At 52.4% G+C, this 22248-nt stretch overlaps 1 protein-coding gene across 1 annotated transcript in view; it reads left to right on the top strand.

Moving 5' to 3' along the window:
* Positions 1 to 22248, top strand: part of FBN3 (fibrillin 3) — a 287866-nt gene that overhangs the window by 128041 nt on the left and 137577 nt on the right. The window contains exon 9 of the mRNA XM_084614426.1: positions 20328 to 20453. Within this exon, the coding sequence (XP_084470552.1) occupies positions 20328 to 20453 (126 nt within the window). The remainder of the gene's footprint in view (positions 1 to 20327; positions 20454 to 22248) is intronic.

The following is a 22248-nucleotide window of genomic DNA, read 5'->3' as shown; positions in this document are numbered from 1 at the left end:
TTCCCAAAGCCACTGTTCAGCAGGCAAGGCGCAGGGCTTGTCTCCCAGCCTGGTGGAGCCATTCTCCCAGCCATTCTCCCAGCCTGGTGGAGCCCCCAGGAGGGTCCAGTCAGGGCAGTGTGGAGGGAGCTAGCTCTGCACTTCTCCATGCTGCTACCCTTCAGGGGATGCTTCCAGGGCTTAGAAGCTGGAGCTGTTCGGAGCAGAGCTCCGGGAATATTTTCAAACCTGAAGGAGTCCTCTGGAGCGGGAGCCCTAAGTGCCTCTTGTGGGGAGGGAGCCCCGAGCGTCTGCTGTGGGGCAGGAGCCCTGAGTGGCCACTGGGGCTTCGGGACATACTCACTGAGAGTTTAAGCCCTGGATGTTTCACATTTTCACTCAGTGCGTCAATGACCCCACTGCTTGTTCCTTGTTCAGAGGAGAGTCTCTGAGGGTTGTGCCAGTCATAGTGAGAGCAAAAGGAAACGATGAGGCAAGGAGAACCGCTATGAGTAGCTGGGCTCCCAAGTATGTCAAAGCCCCTTGATGCTGCTCTGTGAGCGCACAGGGTGGAAACGACCTCCTGGGAATCTCCCAGGGCAGGTGGCGGCCGTAATGCCGGGGGTGTTGCTTGAGGGCCGTACCCGGCTCTGCTCCCAGCGCCCTGCATGGGGCACATCAGGGAGGTGTTGGGGCTGCATTTAGCTGTGGCTGCATCTGCTCCCCAGGGGCTGTGGTAACAGAGCGTACGTTAGAGCATTCCTGGGGCCCCAGGAAATGGGAAACGCAAAGGTGGGTGAGAGCCACCTTCCATCCCCCCATCCCTGCCCCAAGTGCACTGGGGCCCAGCAAGCAGAGGGGTGAGCTCGGGCAGCCGAGGTGGAACGAGCCGCACAGCTGTCAATGCCCTGCAGAGGGCCTGGTTCCCGGGGGCTTGGCAGCGAGGCGATCCCATGGCGGTACTAGCTCCAGGGGGACTGTGATCTCTGGTACACCAGGGCAAATGCAGAGTAACTCTAGTGACCTCCGCATTGCTCTTCCAGATTCCAGCCCATTGCCCCCGAGGCATAAAGTGGGTGCAGATGGGGACATGGCACTGGAAAGCCTGGGCCAAAACGGAAACATCTCACTCATTCATAGCTAAAGTGAGGTTGTTCATATCACTCCAATGGCTAGCTGGGCTGTGCCTTGCTCATCTCCAGCTGCATGGCAGGTGGCAAAGCCTTTTTGACCATCACTGTGGCCTCACTCCTGGAAATGGCACAATACTCCAGAGACAGGGTTCCTGCTCACAATATGGGACAACGTTGTCCACTAATAAAAAGAAGCCATTCTATTTTAACAACTCCCAAGAGCTATGGGCAAGATTTTAATAGCAACCGCTGTACATTTGGGGTCTGCTCCACGGCAGCTGTTGCTCAGAGCCGTACAGTGGGGATTATGGTCTGGCTCAGGATCAGCCATAACTCGGAGCTGTGGGCATGGGGCGTGCAGCATACTTGTGTGCGTTCCTCGGCACAGCTGCCTCTCCCAGCTCTTTGGAAGGGTCTTTCCAGCAGCTACAGCTCTGCAAAGGAAGGGCACCCTCCTCTTCTTCAACATGGGAATTAGGAGAGTCACAAGAGTTACTGGCCTTCTGAATGGCACTAGGTGGGAATCTCGCTGCCTAGCCAGAGAGATGTGCCTGTGCTCTGTGTGCAGGTGGCTGGCTGATCTGATTGTCAGGGGATCTGGCCATGTGGCTGCATGTGGCCTGGCTGGGGGTGACGTGCAATGTCAGACTGGCTGGCTCAGTGCTGGATGTGGGGTGGCCTGTGCTGGGAGGCTGTGCTCAGCTGGGGCTGTTTCATGGTGTTTCCATCTGTTTACAAAGGAGGTACTTTCTGGACCGTTTGCACAGAGAGAAACAATTATTTATAAATGGCCTGATTGGTTTTTGGACCAGAGGATCGCACGTTCCTTTGGCAGCAAGAAGTGTAATTAAGCTGTGCCTATCAGTGGGAGGAAAGGCAGGATTTTACCCACTTCTGAAAGCCCCCCGTGCTGCTGATGTGTCTCAGCCTCAGTCGTCACGAGTCATTGCTGAGTTAAATACAGAACACACTGGCTAGTAATACCCTGTGTTTAGGGGCATGTGTCTTGTATCGCACGGCCCCCGCTTCCATGGGAAAATACAAGGAGAGAGCACTGGGTAGAGTGGAAGATCATTATTTATTGCAGTGCCACACAGCTGCAACAGCTCTTGTTATGAGTCTGGTTTCTTGCAGTCCATTCTAAGCAACTTCTGTATAGCATGCACTCCATTGCATGTCTGAGCCCCATGCACGCTCCTGTAGAAAGGGGGCGCTCTCCCAAACCCGCCTTGCTGGAATTCCAGAGGGCTGGCTGTGTACCTAGCCAGCAAGGCTGCATTCCCAAAGGAATAAACATTCACTGTATTTTTCCAAACATCTGGCAAGTGAAAAGGAAAACAGAATGAAAGCTCCCTGCCTTGGTTATTAAAACTCTTTCCCGTGTATCTTAATGAAACCCTGCTGGCTTCAGCTCTGCCTGCTTCGCCGTTTTAGTGAGCAAATGTGATTATTCTGCTGATGCAAGTGTCATCCCACCTAGTCCGGCTTCAGGAACTCCACGTCCCTTTCATTCCTTCCCGAGGCTGTGTAGTAACCAGGATCAGAGGGAATGAATGTGCTGGAAACCAGATGTTCCACCTGGAGTTGGCTTCCAGGTGGCAGAGCTGTTTGCAATTATGGAACCCCAGGCAGCTTGCGATTAAATAGCCAGATAAGGGAGGGGGCGCTGGGCACTCAGTGAAATAACCATGTCAGCAGTTCATGCCTGAGCCTTTGTGTGGTGAGTGTCAGACCAAAGGTTTGCACAGCACTGAGCAGAAAGAGGTCCTGACCCATGACTGGGACTCCTAGGTGCTGCCATAATCATTCTTCTTCAAGTAGACGCAGATGTGTATTCCAAGTAGGTGTGCGCACCCCTTGTACCGGAACCAGAAACTTTTGCCTAGCAGGACCCATAGAGGGGCAGAGCTTGTGCTGATAGCCCCTTCCCTGGCTGTATGAGGCAGCGCCGCCTTGCCCCCTCCCCCCATTCCTCCTCACCACCCATCGGCTGGAGCTGGAGCTCTGTGCGGTAAAGTCTCACAACCGTGCGCATTCATCCTTCCTTGGCCTCGCTAGTTGCAGGTAGTTAAAAACGATCGTGTTCGCGACTGCTTCCCAGGGGTGCCCTCCCCAGGCTCAAGCATTGCCCTGCGTCTGGCGTGGCGGGCCCCACCCGTGACCCTGACAAGCCGCTCTGGCTCTGCCTGGGCAAAGCCCACCCTAAGGGGGACTCGGAAGGTGCAGAGCCTTCGCCTCAGGCAGCAGCTGCTTGAGCAGCCCATGAGGTCTGACCTAAACCTGAGGCCTTCCTCGGGGCACAGGCCGATCGGGAGCCCTCCAGGTTGCAGGGTGACTCTTCTGCCTCCTCTAAGAAGATCAGAGACTGGCATGGGCCTGACTCCAGCACGCGGGGTGGCACGGGTGCCTGTGACCCTTCCTCGGTACTGGGTAGGGAGGGCAGACACCCTGTACTGCCAACTCCGGTTCCGTCCTCTGGGTGTCTATGGAGTTTTGCACTGATGGGAACGACGCTGATGCTGACAGTGTCGCTGGTGGCAGCGTACCAGACCGGGGCGGACCTACTCTGCCTTTTGGTCCCATCCTCACCGCGGGTCCAAGACTTTGTGAGGCTGGCGCCCACGATGGCTGTGCTTTGGAAGTCTCGGCACTGCGACACGAAGCACCCCTCCCTGAGGCCAGTATGGATACGGTACCGGAGACGGGACAGGGTTCTTCAGTACCAGGCCCTTCCTCGGCATTGACCGATTGACTATGCAGATGGGTCCATGGAGGCTGTTGCCGCCCTCAACGTGGAGGCATGCAGGCGCTCCAGGCCCAGCGTTTGCACCGGGATGGACCTTGCCTGCAGCACTGACCTTTTCGACACCGGTGGTGCCGACTACATCGGGAGCGCCAATTCCGACCTTGTTCTAGGCTGTGGATGAGTCAGATCGCCTGTTGGCTCACTCTGGAGTCACCCCTCCCATGTCTCCGAGATCCCAGGACTCCTCCTGCTCCACTTCACCTGGGGGAGTCTGGGGGCCACCGGTGGACCAATACAACTGCCACAGTTAACATGCGTCCCAAGGCCAGGATGGAGGCCCCTGGCCTGGTGCCTACTGGCCACCAATGCCTTACCCATGCCAGTGGCCCCCTTGGGCTCAGTGGGAAGCTCCTCATTCCCAGAGGTCTTGCTCGTCATCCAAGTCAAAAGTGAAATTGCCTCCGTGTGCAGTATTGGGGGCTGCAGATCAGCTGCAAGTTCAGGTGCCCTCAATTCTCCTTCCTGTGGAGCCCCCAGAGTTTTCCCATTCAGAGATGCTTCCCCAGGAGCAGGATCTGTCTCTGTCCCAGCCAATAGCCTTGTCCTCATCCCCAGATGATGTGGTGCCTTGAAGTCCTCCCTTCCATCCCGGAGGACTTCAAGGCACACCAGGACCTATTACGTCAGGTGGCCTCATCCATGGGTATTCAGATAGAGTTTCTCCAGGAGAATATCGGTAAACTTGTGGACATTCTCCAGCCCACTGTCCCTGGAAGAATGCCTATCCCGATTAATGAGGCACTCCTTGAGCTCTTTGGTGGCCAAGTGCTTGGAGAAGCGCTATTTTGTGCTGGTACAGGGATATGAGGGGGTTTATTTCCACCCAGCTCCAAACTCCCTGGTGGGCATGGCGGTCAATGACAGAGCCTGGCAGGGCAGGTTAAAGTCTTTCCCCAAAGACAGAGGCTTGAAGCACCTGGACCTTTTGGGCAGAAAGCTTATAGACCTCCTCTTCAGTACAGAGGAGGATTGTGAACCAGCCAGCTTTGCTGGCCAAATATGACTTCTTCAACTGGTCAGCTATGGCCAAATTTAAGGAGCAGTTGCCCAAGGTTTCTCAGGATGAATTTCAGGTGTTTGTCACTGAGGGCTGTGTGGTAGCTAAAACATCTTTGCAATCTGCCCTTGATGTGGCTGACTCTTCGGCCAGAGCTGTGGCCTTGGTAATGACTATAGAGGGCTTCCTGGTTCCAGACCTTGGGGATTGTGCTGGATGACCAGCAAGCAATTGAGGACTTGCCTTGTTTTCGGACAAGACTGATGAAACCCTGAATTCCTTTAAGGATTCAAGGGCTACCTTAAGGTCTCTGGGGGTGTATACTCCACACGCACAGAGACGCCATTACGGGGTGCAGCAACAGCAGCCATTCAGGATGCACACCCCTTTGTGCAGCGCTTCCCCCTGAGACAGCGAGACTACCCCCGGAAGAGGGATAGAAGAGGAAGCACTACCCCCGGAAGAGGTCTCACAAGAGGAAGCACTCAAGCTTGGGGCCTGGCCACTCTGCCCATTTTGATTCATTGGTCCAGAGCACTGTTCCAGTTCTTCTTCCCCCCTGGTCATCCCCCAGTTCCTGGGGGACAGGCTGGCTGCCTTTTACAATTCCTGGGTCTCGATTTCCTCCGTCATCCAGTTCCTCTCCCTATTGCTTTTCAGGGATCCGTCTGATGAGACACTGCTCTTTGAGGGGGCCAGCTCTCTGCTAGTCTGGGGAGCAGTGCAGGAGGTTCTGTGAGAACACTGTGGTCCCAAGTTCTGCTCCTGGTATTTCCTGATACCAAAATCCAAGGGCAGAATGAGGCCCATCCTCAACCTCTGTACACTAGATGTTAGACACTGTCTAGCCTTCTAACTGAACAGAACTAAACAGTTTCTTTCTTCGCCTCACCTGTTCGTATCATAGGTGGGTCGCATGAAGGGACCAGCAGTCTCTGCACAGACCATCTCTAGACAAAGAACGTCTTGTATCAAGGCTGCCTTTGAGATAGCATCAGCCATGCCTCCTCAGCAGATATGGGCACTAGAATGCAGGTAACGTCAGTAGCACTCCTCAATGACATGTCCATATTGGACATTCTCAGGGCAGCCTGTATGTAAGGCTCGTCCATACATACATTTATGCACCATTACGCAATCACTGCTTCTTCCAGAACGGACGCTAATGTTGGAAGAGCGGTCCTGGGCTCTGTGCTCAGGTAGACTCCGCGCCTCACGTCTGGATGGGGGACTGCTCCCTAGTCACCTACTTGGAATACACATCTGCAGCTCCTCAAAGAAGAAGGAGAAATGATTAATTCTTGTAACTGTGCATCATCGAGATATGATGTAAACATATGTTCCACAATCCACCGTCTGTCCCCGGTGCTTTGGAGTCTTCCCCTGGACATTCCCCTGATTGCCTTCTATGATGAGATAACTGGCTCGGTGGATATGGGGAAAGCGGTGGATGTGATATACCTTGACTTTAGCAAAGCTTTTGATAGGGTCTCCCACAGTATTCTTGCCAGCAAGTTAAAGATGTATGGATTGGATGAATGGACTATAAGGTGGATAGAAAGCTGCTGGCTAGATTGTTGGGCTCAACAGCTAGTGATCAACAGCTCGATATCTAGTTGGCAGCCGGTATCAAGCAGCGTGCCCCAGGTGTCAGTCCTGGGGCCGGTTTTGTTCAACATCTTCATTAATGATCTGGATGATGGGATGGATTGCACCCTCATCAAGTTTGCAGATGACACTAAACTGGGGGGAGAGATAGATATGTTGGAAGATAGGGATAGGGTCCGGAGTGACCTAGACTGATTGGAGGATTGGGCCAAAAGAAATCTGATGAGGTTCAACAAGGACAAGTGCAGAGTCCTGCACTTAGGATGGAAGAATCCCATGCACCGCTACAGGCTAGGGACTGACTGGCTAAGCGGCAGTTCTGCAGAAAAGCACCTGGGGATTACAGTGGATGAGAAGCTGGATATGAGTCAACAGTGTGTCTTTGTTGCCAAGAAGGCTAACGGCATATTGGGCTGCATTAGTAGGAGCATTGCCAGCAGATTGACGGAAGTGATTATTCCCCTCTATTCGGCACTGGTGAGGCCACATCTGGAGTATTGCATCCAGTTTTGGTCCCCCCACTTCAGAAGGGATGTGGACAAATTGGAAAGAGTCCAGCAGAGGGCAACGAAAATGATTAGGGGGCTGGGGCACATGACTTACGAGGAGAGGCTGAGGGAACTGGGGTTATTTAGTCTGTAGAAGCTGGGATTTGATAGCAGCCTTCAACTATCTGAAGGCAGGTTCCAAAGAGGATGGAGCTCGGCTGTTCTCAGTGGTGGCAGATGACAGAATAAGAAGCAATGGTCTCAAGTGGCAGTGGGGGAGGTCTAGTTTGGATATTAGGAAAACCTATTTCACTAGGAGGGTGGTGAAGCACTGGAATGGGTTACCTGGGGAAGTGGTGGAATCTCCATCCTTAGAGGTTTTTAAGGTCAGGCTTGACAAAGCCCTGGCTGGGATGATTTAGTTGGGGATTGGTCCTGCTTTGAGCAGGGGGTTGGACAAGATAGCTCCTGAGGTCTCTTCCAATTCTATGATTCTGTGACTCAATACGAAGGAATTGGCTGGGCGGTAGGGGTGGTTCCAGGCATGAGGCACAAGCGCTGTCCCTCTGCAGGTACTGCTAGGCAAAAGGCGTTCAGGACATGTGTCCGCATCCCATCTCGAAGAGCCACAGTTATCATAAACAGCTGCTTCTGATGATGTCCGTTGTGCTGCTGCATGTCTCCTAGTGCAGGGGAATGGGCATTGCTGCTTCAGTGACACTTTAGGAAAGGGCATTCTCCACTCTCCCCAGGCCCCACAATCTACCCTTTTCCTCACTCGTCCAGGATGTAAACGTGAACCTCTGTCTGGGTGGAATCATGCCCCGTAATTCTGCAGTGGCAGCGTTTGCAGATCACGACCTGCACCAAAGTTAGAGCTGGCAGCAGCCCAGCACAAGGGATGGAGGTTCCTATTTCTATCACAGCCTTTATGGTGGGTTTCAGAGTAACAGCCATGTTAGTCTGTATTCGCAAAAAGAAAAGGAGTACTTGTGGCACCTTAGGGACTAACCAATTTATTTGAGCATGAGCTTTCGTGAGCTACAGCTCACTTCATCGGATGCATACCGTGGAAACTGCAGCAGACTTTATATACATACAGAGATCATAAAACAATACCTCCTCCCACCCCACTGTCCTGCTGGTAATAGCTTATCTAAAGTGATCATCAAGTTGGGCCATTTCCAGCACAAATCCAGGTTTTCTCACCCTCCACCCCCCCACACACAAACTCACTCTCCTGCTGGTAATAGCCCATCCAAAGTGACAACTCTCTACACAAGCCTTTATGGTGGAATCACATCTGTCCTAGGGGATGCTGAGCTTGGAGTGCTGTGCTAAGAGATGCTGCAAAGCATGAACAAGCTGCCTGCGTGGGCTGGACTCCATCAGCCAGCGCAGCGTAGTATCAACCTTTTATACGAGGCTTCAGTTAAGGGCCCAAGGCCTCAGCTAAAGGACTGCGTGGTTTGGCTGGGCCTGGTGAGATTAGAACCATGTAAAATTGGGCCCTAGCCTTAGAGCACAATCAACATAGTCCCTACGTATTCAGTGTCATCACACTGACTTAGAACCAGGCTAATCTACATTTGTTCCAGACATGCTCATTTCCATAGCCGTACTGAGATAAAAAGCAATCCCCGCGGGGGCTGACTCTGCCGCCCCATGTGCGCAGGCCTGTGCCAGGAATGCACAGGAAAGCAGCCTGTAGCAGCCGTGACCAGTTTCCCCATGACTCCTGTTTGAGCAGTCATAAGGAGACAAGCTGCCTTTCGAGCTAGCTGTCATTTCTTTACTGCGCATCTTGCCTGAATTGCTAGAGACCCTGAAGGGGAGCCTTTCCGATATTCTTTACCAGCCTAGATCCTAAGCTGCTCCAGTCAGGACAGGTGAGGAGAGCCAGGCGGCCAAGCTGGGTTTAAGCCTCAGGGCTACTCTAGATTACACATGGCTGCAGTGGTCCCCCGGGGGCAGTTTCTCAGCCAGGACCATTGCACCACAGCTGGGCGTCCTCTATCCCAACACACCTTCTATGTGAAGGCCAAGAGGAGAGGCAGGGTAGTGCTGGCTGGGCCATCCTGTTCCCCTCCCTGGGGAATCCCATGGCTCATTTGATCCCGTTGGCTAGCTTGTTTGTGCCACAGGAGCTGTGTGAAAGAGCTGGGGTGCGGTGCAGGATCTTGGCTGTGATTCTAGCTACAGTCGCACCTAAATGCACAGGAGCTAGTGCAAACACATAGAAAGGTCCTGGCCCAAAGAGCTCCCTGCATGCTGGGGTGGGTGTGGAGAAAGGGCTGTTGGGCCCAGCAGACAGCTGCATCCTTTCTCAGCTGGCTGCTTGGCTCGTGCAGTGCCTGGACTGGACCATGGAGCCTCAGAGAGCAGTATGCATCCAGACAAGCATGAACGCTGCCAAGGGGTATTACTGAAAGCACCACTCTACCACCATGATACAGCAATTTCCTCTACACAGGTTAGTTCAGGGCCTTTGGGCACAAAGCTTTAAGGGTTAGTCTCTGGAGTCTCTCTGCCTCATTGTTGGTCCTTTTATCCCATTTCTGCATTTGATCTGAGACCAGCTTGCCTTAAAATGAGGATGTGGATTTCTCACATCAGGAAGTCCTGGGGATCTCTTGAATCCCTCTTCTTCCCCTGCCCACAGGATTCGGCTGTCCTGCATTTTCTGCGTACAGGATTCCTCCTGGGAAGAAGGGTTAGCAGGAGGGAGTGTGTCTGCACCTAATGTCAAAGCATGTGTCAGTTTGCCTGATGACTGAATTGGGTCTCCTTCATTAATGCACCAGCATTTGCCACTAATCTGCAGTGGACCTTGTATTGCTAGGAGAGGGCAGGAGGTGAGATAGCACAGCCGATGGTAGTTACATCTTAGCACAAATACCACCTGGAACAGAAGCTTTTTTCTCAGTCTCTGGACCCCTATGCAATAAGGATGTTTTTATTATTCCAGATCTCCTGCACCCTTAACCCAGAGAGACCCACTGGGTGCCCTTGGCCATCTCAGGCACGCTGCCAGGGTGGAAGGGGCTACACTGTAGCCAGACTCCCTTGGAGGAATTCTGGTTGGGCCCTGATCAGAGGAGCCCGGGACTGGGGAAAGGAGAGGTGCTGGGACACAGGAAAATCCCATTATTCCTCAATCTGTGCTGGGCCCAAGCTGTCAAACTTGGAATTCATCCAAACTTTCTCCAGGTTCAGGGGGTTCAGAGCCAGGGCTGTGGGTCCAGCTTCTCTTTAATAAAAAGCTCCCTGGGGATAGTTGTTTGTTTTATGCTTTGTTGTTGATTTGTATTTTGGTAGAACCTGGGGCCCCAGTCAGGATCTGGGCCCCCTGAGCGTGGTGCTCACAAACACATGGAGAGATACAGCAAGGGAGGGGACGGGGGTGCTGATGAGGATGGTGAGGGGCCCTGCCCTTCATCCCTTAACCAGGCTCTGAAGAGTCAGGGCTGCCCTAGGACATATCATGCAAGGACAACAGAAGAGTGGTATTTGCTCCAGAGGTATATGGCCACCATTACGTGCTGGGGGATTTGTGAAAGCAGAGGAGTGCCTTGCTGTTGGGGAAGAGGGGGAGCTGGCTGATGAGGAAAGATTAAAGGAGCTAAGTGAGTCTAGGTTTGCCATGTGACTTCGAAGTTTGTGCGTGTGCTGGGGGAAGGGCACAGCTTCCTTCCCATCTGCTAGCACCCACGGAGACAGAGGAATTAGTAGGGATGGCACAGAAGGGTGTAACTGGGAGCAATGGGATACAATGAAGAAAAGGCCCATTTAAGCTGAATAGCTGGAAAGGCATCCTGGCACTAAGATCTATGTCACGTTGTAGAAAAGTCTCCCAAGAGCCGTGATAGAAGCTCTACTTGTTGAGACATTTAAAACTAGCCGGGATCATGCCCTAGAAAATACACTGCAGGGCACTATGACTGGCTGGCGTCCTTGGGGTGGGCTCATTGATAGATTAAGGCTTTTCCATCTGTGATTTTGATCGTTCTCTGAGGGGAGCCAATAGCTGCACTTCTGTCCTCCATAGCCCTTCCGTATTGCACTGCCTTATAGCTAAAGCGTCCCTGTTTGCATCATCAGTCAGTGAGCCATGGAATGCCAGTGCTTTCTGTGGGATGCTGCCCAGTGCCCCAGCTGAAATGTCCAGAACTGCATCAGGATTCAAACGGAGAGGCCACGAACCAAGCAAAGCGAGAAATGTCAGATGGGAGGGTTCAGCCTGCTCTCGGCACAAACCTTTGTTCTTCAGATAAGTAGGTTGCACCTGTTTGGATCAGTTAGTGTCTGAAGCATTCTGACTGCCTGGGGGATAGGTCAGGCAGGGAAGGGACTAGTCACTTGATGGCCTAACTTCTCATTTCTCTCTGATTTCTATTGCTTTTTTTAGGCTACCATGTATCAGGTATCGCTCTTACTCCTAAAGAACCATTGTGCCAGCTCTTTTGTCACCAATGGACAAGATTCCCAATTTCCTAGTGAAGACAAAGTTCTGTTTTCTGTTCTGTTCAATCTCGTTCATGCTTCTAAAGTGGAGTGAGCTTTTCAGTGTTGCCTGAATCTTTTCCATGAACAGACACAGTTTGCTGGCCCATTTTCCTAGAGAATGGAACACGATAGCCCTTTTATTAGTATGTTTTCAATTTTCTTACAAAATGTCCACAGAAGGATTCATTGTTTGGATCTATTCAAAGCTCATTGGATCTGGTGTGGCTTGGAGGGTCCCATTAATCCTCTCTGTGGTTTTGTTGTGCTTGCTGTAAGGGAAAGGCGGAAAGTCCCATGAGCTACATGAGAGGCGGCTGATGAGCCATGACCTCCACTACAGGCCCCAAAGACATTTTCCCTGCTAGGTTTTTGTTTGTTTAATACAATGGAAAGGTGGGGTTGGGATGTGACTGTGGGCAGCTGAGCTGCACAGACTTTGCAGACTGCTACTCCGGAGCCCTTGGCTTCCAGCATTTTATGCCTTAAATGATCAGGCCAAGTTCAACCCAGCGAAGTGGGGACTGAGTCCAAAATCAGCGTTTGCACTGACTTCTGCCCTTGTCAGAGGTGTGAAGGGCACGGAGCATTGCTTTCCTGTTAAGCAGGGATTGGAACAGTCTTGACGCAGTCAGTGTGGGGATGTCAGTGCTGCACATGGGGCAAGCTAGACAGACTCACACTCGCAGGGTTCAGGTGAGCATGCTAAAAATAGCAGTTTGGCTGCTGTGGCTTCGGTGTAGGCCTGAGCTAACCGGCCAAGTTCAGACCGACCTGCCCCCTGGACTTGGGTGGCTAGCTTGAGTCTCCCCTGGAGTCACAACATCCAGGCACTACTTTTAGCATGCTAGCTGGGGCCCCACAAGCACGAGTCTGTCTGTCTGTCTGGGAGGCTTGTTGCCAGCTGTATTGTAAACATCCCCTTTGGGCTGCTGGAGGTCCCTGGCCAGGACTGGCCTAAGGGTGTTACTGGGGGCACACATATGAGTCCCATCGTATCAGGCTCTCTCTGGGCTTCAACACTGAGTGAATCTAACTAGGAGACCCGGGGTACCCAGAAGAAGTCAATAATAGAGAAGTGATGGAGGAAAAAATAAAGGCTACAGAAAACTCCAGAGCTCACAAGCAAGCCTCCTTCCAGAGGCTGCTTCCTAACAGGACAGGACAGTCGTGCATTTCCGACTAACTTTTCTTCTCCACCATTCTCACCTTCACCAGGGTTTGCAGGGCAAGAGCGTTTTCAGATTGTTTTGCCCTTTGGACAGGTGATGTCTTTCCTTGAGCACAGAACGCAGTTCTCTCCACACACGCTGTTTTTGGGGTGACTGATGCAGCATCATACGTTTTGATCTCATGAGATGATTGCCTGTTGACTGGCTCTAGATCTCTGATACAAGCGAGGAAGGAGAGCGGTGCTAACATTTTAAACAGCTATTTTGAATAGTACAACCAGTGTTCACTTCATGAAACTTCTGTCTTTGGAGTGTTCTGCAAATCCTAGCCAAACAGAAGCCTGTAATTAAATGCCAGGGGAGACTGACGTGATAAAATCTCTTCACCCCAGGGGCCCAGGTGGTGGGGAGTGTTTTCGGTGGATTTGCACTGATGCCTTGCAAAGTTTCAGCTGTCAGAGCTCAGAGCATCAAAGAGCTGGAATTGCAGAATGGGGAGAACACTGGAGCTCTGGAGACACTGGCATGGGCATGTGTGAACTCTAAGCACAGGAGTGGGCAAACTTTTTGGCCTGAGGGACACATCGGGGAATAGACATGGTATGGCGGGCCATGAATGCTCACAAAATTGGGGTTGAGGTGCGGGCTCTGGGGTGGGGCTGGGGATGAGAGATTTGGGGTGCAGGAGGGTGCTCCAGACTGGGATCAAGGGGTTTGAAGGTCAGGAGGGGATCAGGGCTGGGATAGAGGGTTAGGGTGTGGGGAGAGGCTCAGGGGGTGCAGGCTCTGAGCAGCGCTTACCTCAAGCGGCTCCTGGAAGCAGTGGCATGTCCCTTCTCTGGCTCCTATGAGAAGGCGCAGACAGGCAGCTCTGCATGCTGCCCCATCTGCAGGCGCCGCCATGCCGTGGTTTCCAGGAGCTGTGTTTTTTGGCCCCCGACCCAGCGCCCCAGCTGGAGCGCTGGAGCAGGGCCAAGCCACGTGGTCCAGCCCCTGACCCAGTGCCCCAGCCGGAGCTCTGGAGTGGGACTGAGCCGCATGGTGCGGCCCCTGGCTGGAGCGTTGGAGTGGGCCAAGCCGCGTGGCGCAGCTCACGGGCTGGCTTAAATCAGCTTGGCCTGCAGGCCGTAGTTTGCCCTGTCTAAGCATCATTCTGTAGTCAACAAGAAGCCAGGCTCAGAGGAATGCAGTTTTCCTCCTAATGCATCGTTTGACAATGCTCACATGCTGCCAGTCACACACGCTGTTGACTTACGACTGAGATAGGGGAGGTTCCTTGAAAGGAATTGCGTTATTTCCACTTGGCCCCTTTGAGTCTGGAAACAACAGACATTCCTTTTCTCTCTGGTCAGACTGCAGGGTGCTCACGCGGGGGATGGATGCTAGTCCTTGGACCACCTGAAATTAAACTAGGGTCTCTCAGCCCTTCCTGAACGGAGAAGGGCTGACACTGTGTTGCAGCACATCCGCTGTCTCTCTATCAGCTCCCCATAGCATCTCAGTGTCTGACTCCCATCCCAGGGTGCCTCAAGTGTGGCATTCAGATCTTCCCCCTCCTGCTGAACAACCTTAAGGGCTTGGTTCTTGTCTTGGAGCTTCTGGGTGCATCACAGAGATGCAGCAGAGCTCACACATCTTTGGAGTTTGCAACATCACTCGAGGTTTCCAGGACCCAGTGACTTGTATCCTTAGGGACAGATTCCAGTTTACTATGAGCACAGAGTGACCTTAATCAAGTGCAGAAGGCTAGTGGAGAATCCCCCCTGTGCAGAATTCTCAGCTGGAATACAGCTGTTGGAAGCAGCCCTGCTCCCTCCTCTGCCCGCCCCTCTCCACCCCACATAGGGCAAAGGGGGGAGCATGCCCGGGGTGTTGCTGGGGTGCGGCATAGGTGGGACAGGGAGAGGAGGGGGTGTTCTGGAATGCAGCTCCACTGGTGTGTGTTAGGGCTGCCCTAACTTGTGCTGGAGTGGCGTGGCTCTGACTCAGCGAGCAGCACCCTGCTTCCTGCGGCTCCTCCTCGCACTACGGCCAAGCACAGCTCAGATGCAGTGGAGAATCAGAAAATCTGTTCCTGGCCTGTGCTGGTGCCAATGGATCCCTAAAGGGAGCATGGCTGGGCAGAGAGGTGCCCTTCTGATCACAGCACACCACCATCTTTGAGTCTTCAAGTGCCACTTGGGCTTTAACACAGGCCAGCTCCCAAGACGAGGTTGTTCTGTTTACTCGGTGCAGCAAATGGTGCACAGTGACTCCTCCAATGTGGACGCAGATGGCTGGTATTTTTCACACATGTTCCACACGGGTGGGTCCTCAAGCCGCAGTAGCATCCCTGGCCAGGCAATGAGGTTTCATGCACAGTTCAAAGGAGACATCTCCTTGCACTGTCACAGGCAAAACCAGTGACCAAGGCCCTGCTACGGATAGAAATGTGTCTGTGACTCGGTAGCCATCTCTAGGGACAGAGCAGGCAGAGTCGGGACATTTGCCTCCAGCACAGAGAGTCTGCCATATCCTGGTCTGTGGCCCTGCTGAGGGGGTGGAGGGGCAGCCTGTATCTGTTGGGTTCTAGTCTCATTTGTCCAGGTCCTTATGCTGCGCCCATTCAACTGCTGCTGTGTCTGAGTGCCTGGGGAGCCCAGGCTGGCTCTGTTGGAGATTCAGAGGAGTGTTTCTCACTGCGGAGGGGTTTTTATTTTTGTAAAGTGCCTCTCCTTTTTCCAAGTTTATTAGAGAGTCCAGTCTGAACCACGCAATTGCAGGATGGTGTATGTCTACTCTAATCCAGGCAAGCCAACGTAATCCCCAAGCCCACTCCTTGTAGGCGTGTTAATCACCACTTTCTGTAGTTCCCCATCATTTGGGTGTCGATGAACCAGCCAGTTTAGACTGCAGCTGTGCCCAGCTGGTTTACAACACAGCAGGACTTGGGAAATTAAGATCCATGGTATACATGACTCTGCCTCCTTGGGTCAAAGCCATTGCAGAGGTGTTGCTGAAACCCAGTAAAATGACTTGAGTCCAAACAACCCATAGGAGTTGTAATGAAACCTTTCTCCACTGGATGAAAAGCCCTTACCTTCATTCCCACCGCTGTCTGGGAGGCGCTGTGGAGGACAGAGGCAAGGACCTAGAGACTTGGCTTCTAGTCCAGATGGTGACTCTGACTTGCTGTCAACTTCTGTGTCTACAAACCTGGAATGCAAATGTGTACCTGTAATAATGGGTTGTTGGTAGTCCATCGCTGCTGCTGCTGACAGTATTATCGCGGTTCTCATATATGGCTACGCATATGACTCCTATAATGATGGGTTCCAGCCTGGTAAAGTACTTGAGAGCTACAGGGGAAATTGACCTTGTTATTGCTGATGTCCCTTCTCCAAGCCTCTGGGCTTTCCCCTTCCCAAGGGAATGGTAAGTCAGCAACCCCACCTGGGGAATCCCCTCCAGGGCAGGAGGGAGACATCTGAGCCCAGGGTGCTGAGGGACTCCTGAGAGAGCACTGCTGCCATGAGGAAGGGGCCCAAGGAGCAGCACTGAAACGCTGCAGGGTTTCCTCACTGGTTTTCCAGCCCTAATGCACCAGGAGACTGCACTTGCTGCCTGCAGTGCAGAGGGCCTCTACCAGGAGACGATGGAACTCCTGGCCCTCCGGTGGCTGCCCCGGGCTTGGCCCCAGTGCTGAGCGAGCTGCTTGTTCTGTTTCATCTCCTCTTTGATCTCAGCCTCTTGGACAGCACACCCATCCTTCATCCCCTTCCTGGCTGTGTAAGGCAGGCTGTCAGAGAGCACCTGCCCTGTGGGCCTGGGATCTGCCTGGAGCTAGGAACTAACTCTGCGGCGAGAGAGGCTCCACCTCAGCTTGTGTCGCTGCTCTTAGCTAAACGACGACCTTTTTACTGATCAGTGTTAATAAACAGCACGTGTAACTCTTAGCTTCTGAGCTTCTTTTTCCAGTTTGGCCACTGAATCAAAAAATCAATGATTCTCTCCAATCTCCTCCATGCCGAAGAGCAGCTCGGATAGACACCCTGAGCAAGGCCCTCCTTTAATAGAGTCCAGAGATGTTACTGCCAGAAGAGACCATGGTGAGAATCGAATCTGAGCCCATGTATAGCACAGGCCAGAGAACTTCCCCCATGAATTGCTGCCCTGAGCCCATCACTTCTGGCTGAGCTAGAGCCCAGCTTTTGGAAAGAGACACCCAGGGTGGAGAATCCACTATGAGGCTTGGTAAGTCGTTCCAAGAATTCATCTTGCTTCAGATTCCAGCCGTTGGTTTTCATTATGCCTTTTTCTGTCCCAGTGTAGACCCCTCTGCTATCAGAGATCTCCCCAGGGAGGCACTTATAGCCCATGGTAAAGTCACATCTTAACCTTCCCTTGAATCAATGAAATTGACCGAGCTCTGTTAGTCACTCACTCTCAGGCAGGCTTCCCAGACCTCAAATCATCCTCGTCCCTCTTTTCTGAATCCTTTCCAGTTTGTCAGTATCCTCTTTAGCAGTGTGGACATCAGACTGGAACCCGGTATCTAGTAATGCTCTGACCAGCGCCCTACACAGAGGTGAGACAGCCTCCCTCCCCATCCCACAGGTAGCGTTAGCTCTGTGAGCAACTGAGTGATCCTAAGTCTTTTCCAGAGCCAACACTTTCTAGGATACAGGCCCCCAGCCACTGCGTGTGATCTACATTCTTTGTGCCTAGAATAAAAGCCCACCCTCTATGGTGATCAACATAATTTGAACCTTGGACCATTAGGTCCCCAGTACAGATCGATAGATCCCTTGACCTACAGGATTCACCTCTCCATGCCCGGCAGTGTGGATGGTACGTTCCATCACTAAATCGCGAGTGATTTCTGCTCATGGAACAAAACCTCCGTGCTGTCCTGGTAGCAGTGGCAATCAAGTAGCCGGTGCCTGCTTTTGGGCAGCTGTCAGTGTGTCCAGCACAGAGCCTAGCCTCACTCTGCTGATGCCACCAGGCTGCAGCACTAGGCCGGTCACATAGGTGAAGTGCTTCGGAAGGAGCAAAACTTGCCCCGTTGTTTCTTGTTAACCTCCTGCCAGCCCCATGCAGTTTCCCGCAGTTGTGCATTTTGTGAACTTTCTTGCAAACAATTGGATAATATTTGCAGTTTATGGACTCGTTATGCAGTTTATGGACCTCTGTTCTTGGCCTACTTCTCTGATATCCCCACTCCTGTAGCAGACAGCATGCTGGCATGAAGCACCTCATTGGAGGGAGTTGTTCAACTTTATTCCCTCTCCTTGCCCTTGTGTTCTGTTTTCTGGCACATTATCGCCTATGGGCTCTCTGTGTGATTCCTCTGCATTGGTTGCTTGTGTCTGCAGCGAGCTAGACTTTAGCTGGGCCATGTGTAACACTGACAGACCCTGGTTGTTGGTGGGCAGGATCAAACCTGCGGCCTCTGGGAGCTTAAAGCATGAGCCTCTACCGCATGAGCTAAAAGCCACCTGGCCGTTAGCTAGGGCTATACAGCAGACTTTTTTTACCTCTCTCTCTTAAGTGGTCTCAGTGCCACTAGATGGGACAGAACCCCACCCGCAGAAGGTGTGTGGATTACACATGCAGTTTATTAACACTGATCAGTAAAAAGGAAGCAATAGAAATAAATAATCCATTCTGCTGTTGTGGACATTAGCCAGGGGAGATCGGGAAACCTGGTGAATCGCCAGGCGCACGTCCCAGCAACCTCTGGAGCCCACTCAGTTCCAGCACATCTGCTCTTTCCAGCTCAGCTCTGGACTGTCACACTCTTTCACTTGGTCAGATTATCAATTGTGGACGCCCAAAGTTAGGAACAGGCCCCAGGAGCTGGCACCTGTTTGCAGCTTCAGAACCGTGGGGATTCAGAGGCATAGGAAGGGAGAGGATGGTCTTGAAGCTACAGGTCAGCGTGCAGAAGAAGAAGAACTGGCCTCTGGTCCCAACTCTGCCGCAGAATTTCTGGTGAACCCTGCACTAGGCACAGCCTCTCTGGGCTTGCTTTTACCCAGCCCTAGCCTGGGAGCAACATTTCCCGCTCTCTCTGGGACAGCGGGTGTTCATTCACTGATGCTTGGGGAATGCTTTGATATGGTCCGATGGCAGTGGCTGTCTTGCTGCAAGGCGTGTTGCGTGTGTTTCACGACTCATGTAACAATTCTTGTTAGTCCCAGGCAGGGCCGGCTCCAGGCACCAGCTCTCCAAGCAGTCTGAATGGGGACGCAGTCCGAATGGGGCAGCAGGCCGTGTCCAGCAGCAATTCGGCGGCAACTGCTTGGGGCAGCAAAATTGGTAGAGCTGCCCCCGGTCCCAGGGCCTCTGAACACTGGGCTCCATTTCACAGCCTCCAGATCAGCCTGTAGGCCACGTTGCTGGATTCAGCTGCGAAAAGGCTTGTTGCAATTTCTTGGGACTTGCCTTCTGTTGTCCAGTGAGAAGACGCTGACTCAGTGTTCATCTCGACTCTTTGTCTAACACGTGCGCAGCCCAATCCGAGGGAGCTGCAGAAAGAGGAGGACTTGGCAGAGCTTGTGGACACACATGGTCTTGCAACACCTTACAGCTGGTCCTGGTTTGGACCCCCTCCGTCTCCAGGGGGCCTCCTGCAGCAGGGCCATAGGTCACTGATGTAGGGGCACATGAGGGGCATTACTGAGCACCCAGATTCCCAGAGGTTCTTTTCTCGTGGGCTGTTCCCTGGTTTTGGAATCACTCCCTAGTACTCCCAGACAAGTGGAGCCGGACAGCATGTTTCCCCCTACAAGTGTCTGCCCATCTAGCCATGTTCTGTCTTGTCCCTTTTGCTAACTTAATAGCAAAGTCTAAATACGCTCTAACGGCGGCACAGTCGTGGAGCAGTGGAGGTTGTTGGGAAAGAGAGTGAGTGAGAGACGAGTGCCTGGCACTGACAGCAGCGTGCTATACAAAACCCTTGGTGCCAGTCGGCTGGGTAACCCCAGTGCTGGGGTCACTGCAGGAGCTCCCAGGAGCACAGAGGGAACTAGCCAGTATTCTCCCTTTTGAAGACTGCACAACAGCCATTTGGTGCCTGACTTACCCTACTGGCTGGGACGGGGAGGGAGGGGTGCAGGACCTTGGGAGGGGTGCAAGACAGCATTTGCGCAGTTTCCCAGTGGCCACAGGAGAACGTGCAATGGCTTTGATTCAGGATATGGGCGAGTGGCTTGGCAGATACATGCACTGCCCTGTCGTGGGAGCAGCAGGTGTTTTAGCAGCATGGGGAGCTGGAGGGCTGAGAAGTGCAGTGAAGCCCCTCAAGATCAGCTGTTTCCCTCAGTGGCTCTGCCTAGCTGAGCGGGAGCTCCTGGCGGGAGCAGTTTTGCGCAGGAGCCCTGGGTCTCTGCTGGCAGTCAGCCAGGGTGGTGAAGGGCCATGTAGAATAATGGGGATGGAGAGAGGGATAATCACAGTGTCTCAACCCCACAAAAACATCAGCTGAAGATATCACCCAAACAGCTGGCAGAGGCCAGCCAGGGCCCCTTGGAATTCCAGGTGCTGTCCTCGAGACAACTGCCTTTGGCTGAGGGTCCTCTGTGTAGATGAGCAGAGAAGATGGTGCAAATCATCTTTGCAGAGAAGACTAATCCCTGGTGGCTTGTTCTTTTCCAGATGTGGATGAGTGCGCCACGATCTCCAGTGTGTGCGACGGTGGGGAGTGCACCAACACGGCAGGCAGCTACGTGTGCACATGCCCGCGTGGCTTCATGACCAGTCCAGATGGATCCCGCTGCATCGGTAAGACGGCAGACAGCTCTAGGTTAGAACGTAGCGGCTCATTCCTTGAGTCAGAGATCCAAGGTTCAGTCCTGGCCAGGAATGGTATTTCATTAGTGTTCCCTATCGGTGTCGCACAGGGCCCTGTGGAACCAAAGCGATCCTTATTTAACAGCTCAGGGCTGGCCTTACCATGAGGCGAACTGAGGCGGCTGCCTCAGGTGCCAGACTGGGGGAGGGAGGGCGCCACCAGCCTCTTATGTACCTCTCTAACACCTGCAGGAGCCTGGACTGATTAACACCAGCTTCTCAGGGAGCTTCCTGTTTCCACCTGCTTCCCTGATCCCACTTGAGGAGAACAGGCAGTCAACTGAAGTAGTAGGAGCCAGTGAGGCCCGTAAGACGCTGATATCTTCCCTCACTCAGGCCCTGCTACCAGCCTGCTTATTTGTCCCCTTCAATTGAGTGTTGAGAGCCACTGTAGCTGGCACAGGACAGCAGTCATGAGTGAAAGAAGAAAATGCCCCTCTGGGGCAGCATTCAGAAAAAGAAAGCAAGGAAAGGAAGCTTTTCTATCTAAGCAGGAAAGATCTCTCCTGAGATACACAGACACAAATGTTCACGGTGAGCCTTCCGGTCCCAGTGAGGATGTGAGTGGTGAGGAGATGCCTGATCTTCCAGTCAGTCAGAATGCAGGTGACCTGGCAGCTATTGCAGCATTCGTATCTCTATCTCAAGTGGATGGAACCATGCACATTCCTGAAGAAAAGTGTAGATCAGAGAAGAGCGTGGTGGAGGTGCAAGAAACAGCTGCTGCTGAGTTTAGTTCCTCAAGTCTAGAGGATCCAGGACTGTGGACCCACTTGAGCAGTAGCCTGAGGGACTTCCTTGCACTGCATGGACCACAGCAAGTGAAAAACTTCATGTTCCCCAAAGACAATGAAAACAGAAGTTTCCATCCAACACATTACTGGTGTGAAATCCCCAATGGTGTCAAAGTGGAGAGGCCATGGCTTATGTACTCAAAAACCCAGAACGCTGCATACTGTTTTTTTGCAAACTCTTCCAGTCTAATGTTCCAGCCACTGTGGGTTCTACAGGAACAAAGGACTGGAAAAATCTGTCTAGAAATCTGGCATGCCATGAAAAAGCAGCAAATCACGAGAGAGCATTCCATAGGTGGAAAGAGCTTGAGATGAGACTAAGGTTAAAGGCCACCACAGATGATCAGCATCAAGAGAAGATTGCATCCGAGTCTCTTTATTAACTTCAGCTTGGAGAAGCTGTGTTCTCCACTGGCATTTGTTACAGGAAGTGTTAGCAGTATGCGCAGAACAACAAAAACGTTTGGAAAGAGGGTGGTCATCTTATTTGTCCACATATATTCCAAAACAGCCTTTGGAGTTGATCCTGCTGAAATGTGTCTTGAAAGGGCTTTCAGTTCATCCCCTAAATCACTCGCATCAACATCACACATGTCAACACTGTCTCACATGCCCTGCATTGCTGGTGTCGGTCTTCTTCAGGTATAGTGAGGAGCTTTGGAATATCAGACAACATCCCAAATATACTGCTGTGTTCCTTGAGCTGCATGAAATGTTCTTCAACTGACTGTATTGCACGATCTAGCACCGGGTTAAAGAATTCAACTTTGAATTGTTGTTTGGGGTCTCTTACGGGCTTATCCCGTGCCTCGTAATCAAAATGTCTTCTTCTTTGGTGACTCTTGTATTCTTGAATGATGGGAAAATAGCTTCAGTGTGAAGTTCATCTGCCAACTTCTGTACACTCTTCAGAACGTTCTGAAATCCCTCAT

This window comes from Lepidochelys olivacea, assembly GCF_965140295.1.
Source record: "Lepidochelys olivacea isolate rLepOli2 genome assembly, chromosome: 25".
Classification (NCBI taxonomy): domain Eukaryota; kingdom Metazoa; phylum Chordata; order Testudines; family Cheloniidae; genus Lepidochelys; species Lepidochelys olivacea.
Note: the sequence above shows the minus strand (reverse complement) of the source record. Positions and strands in the feature narration are given on the sequence as shown.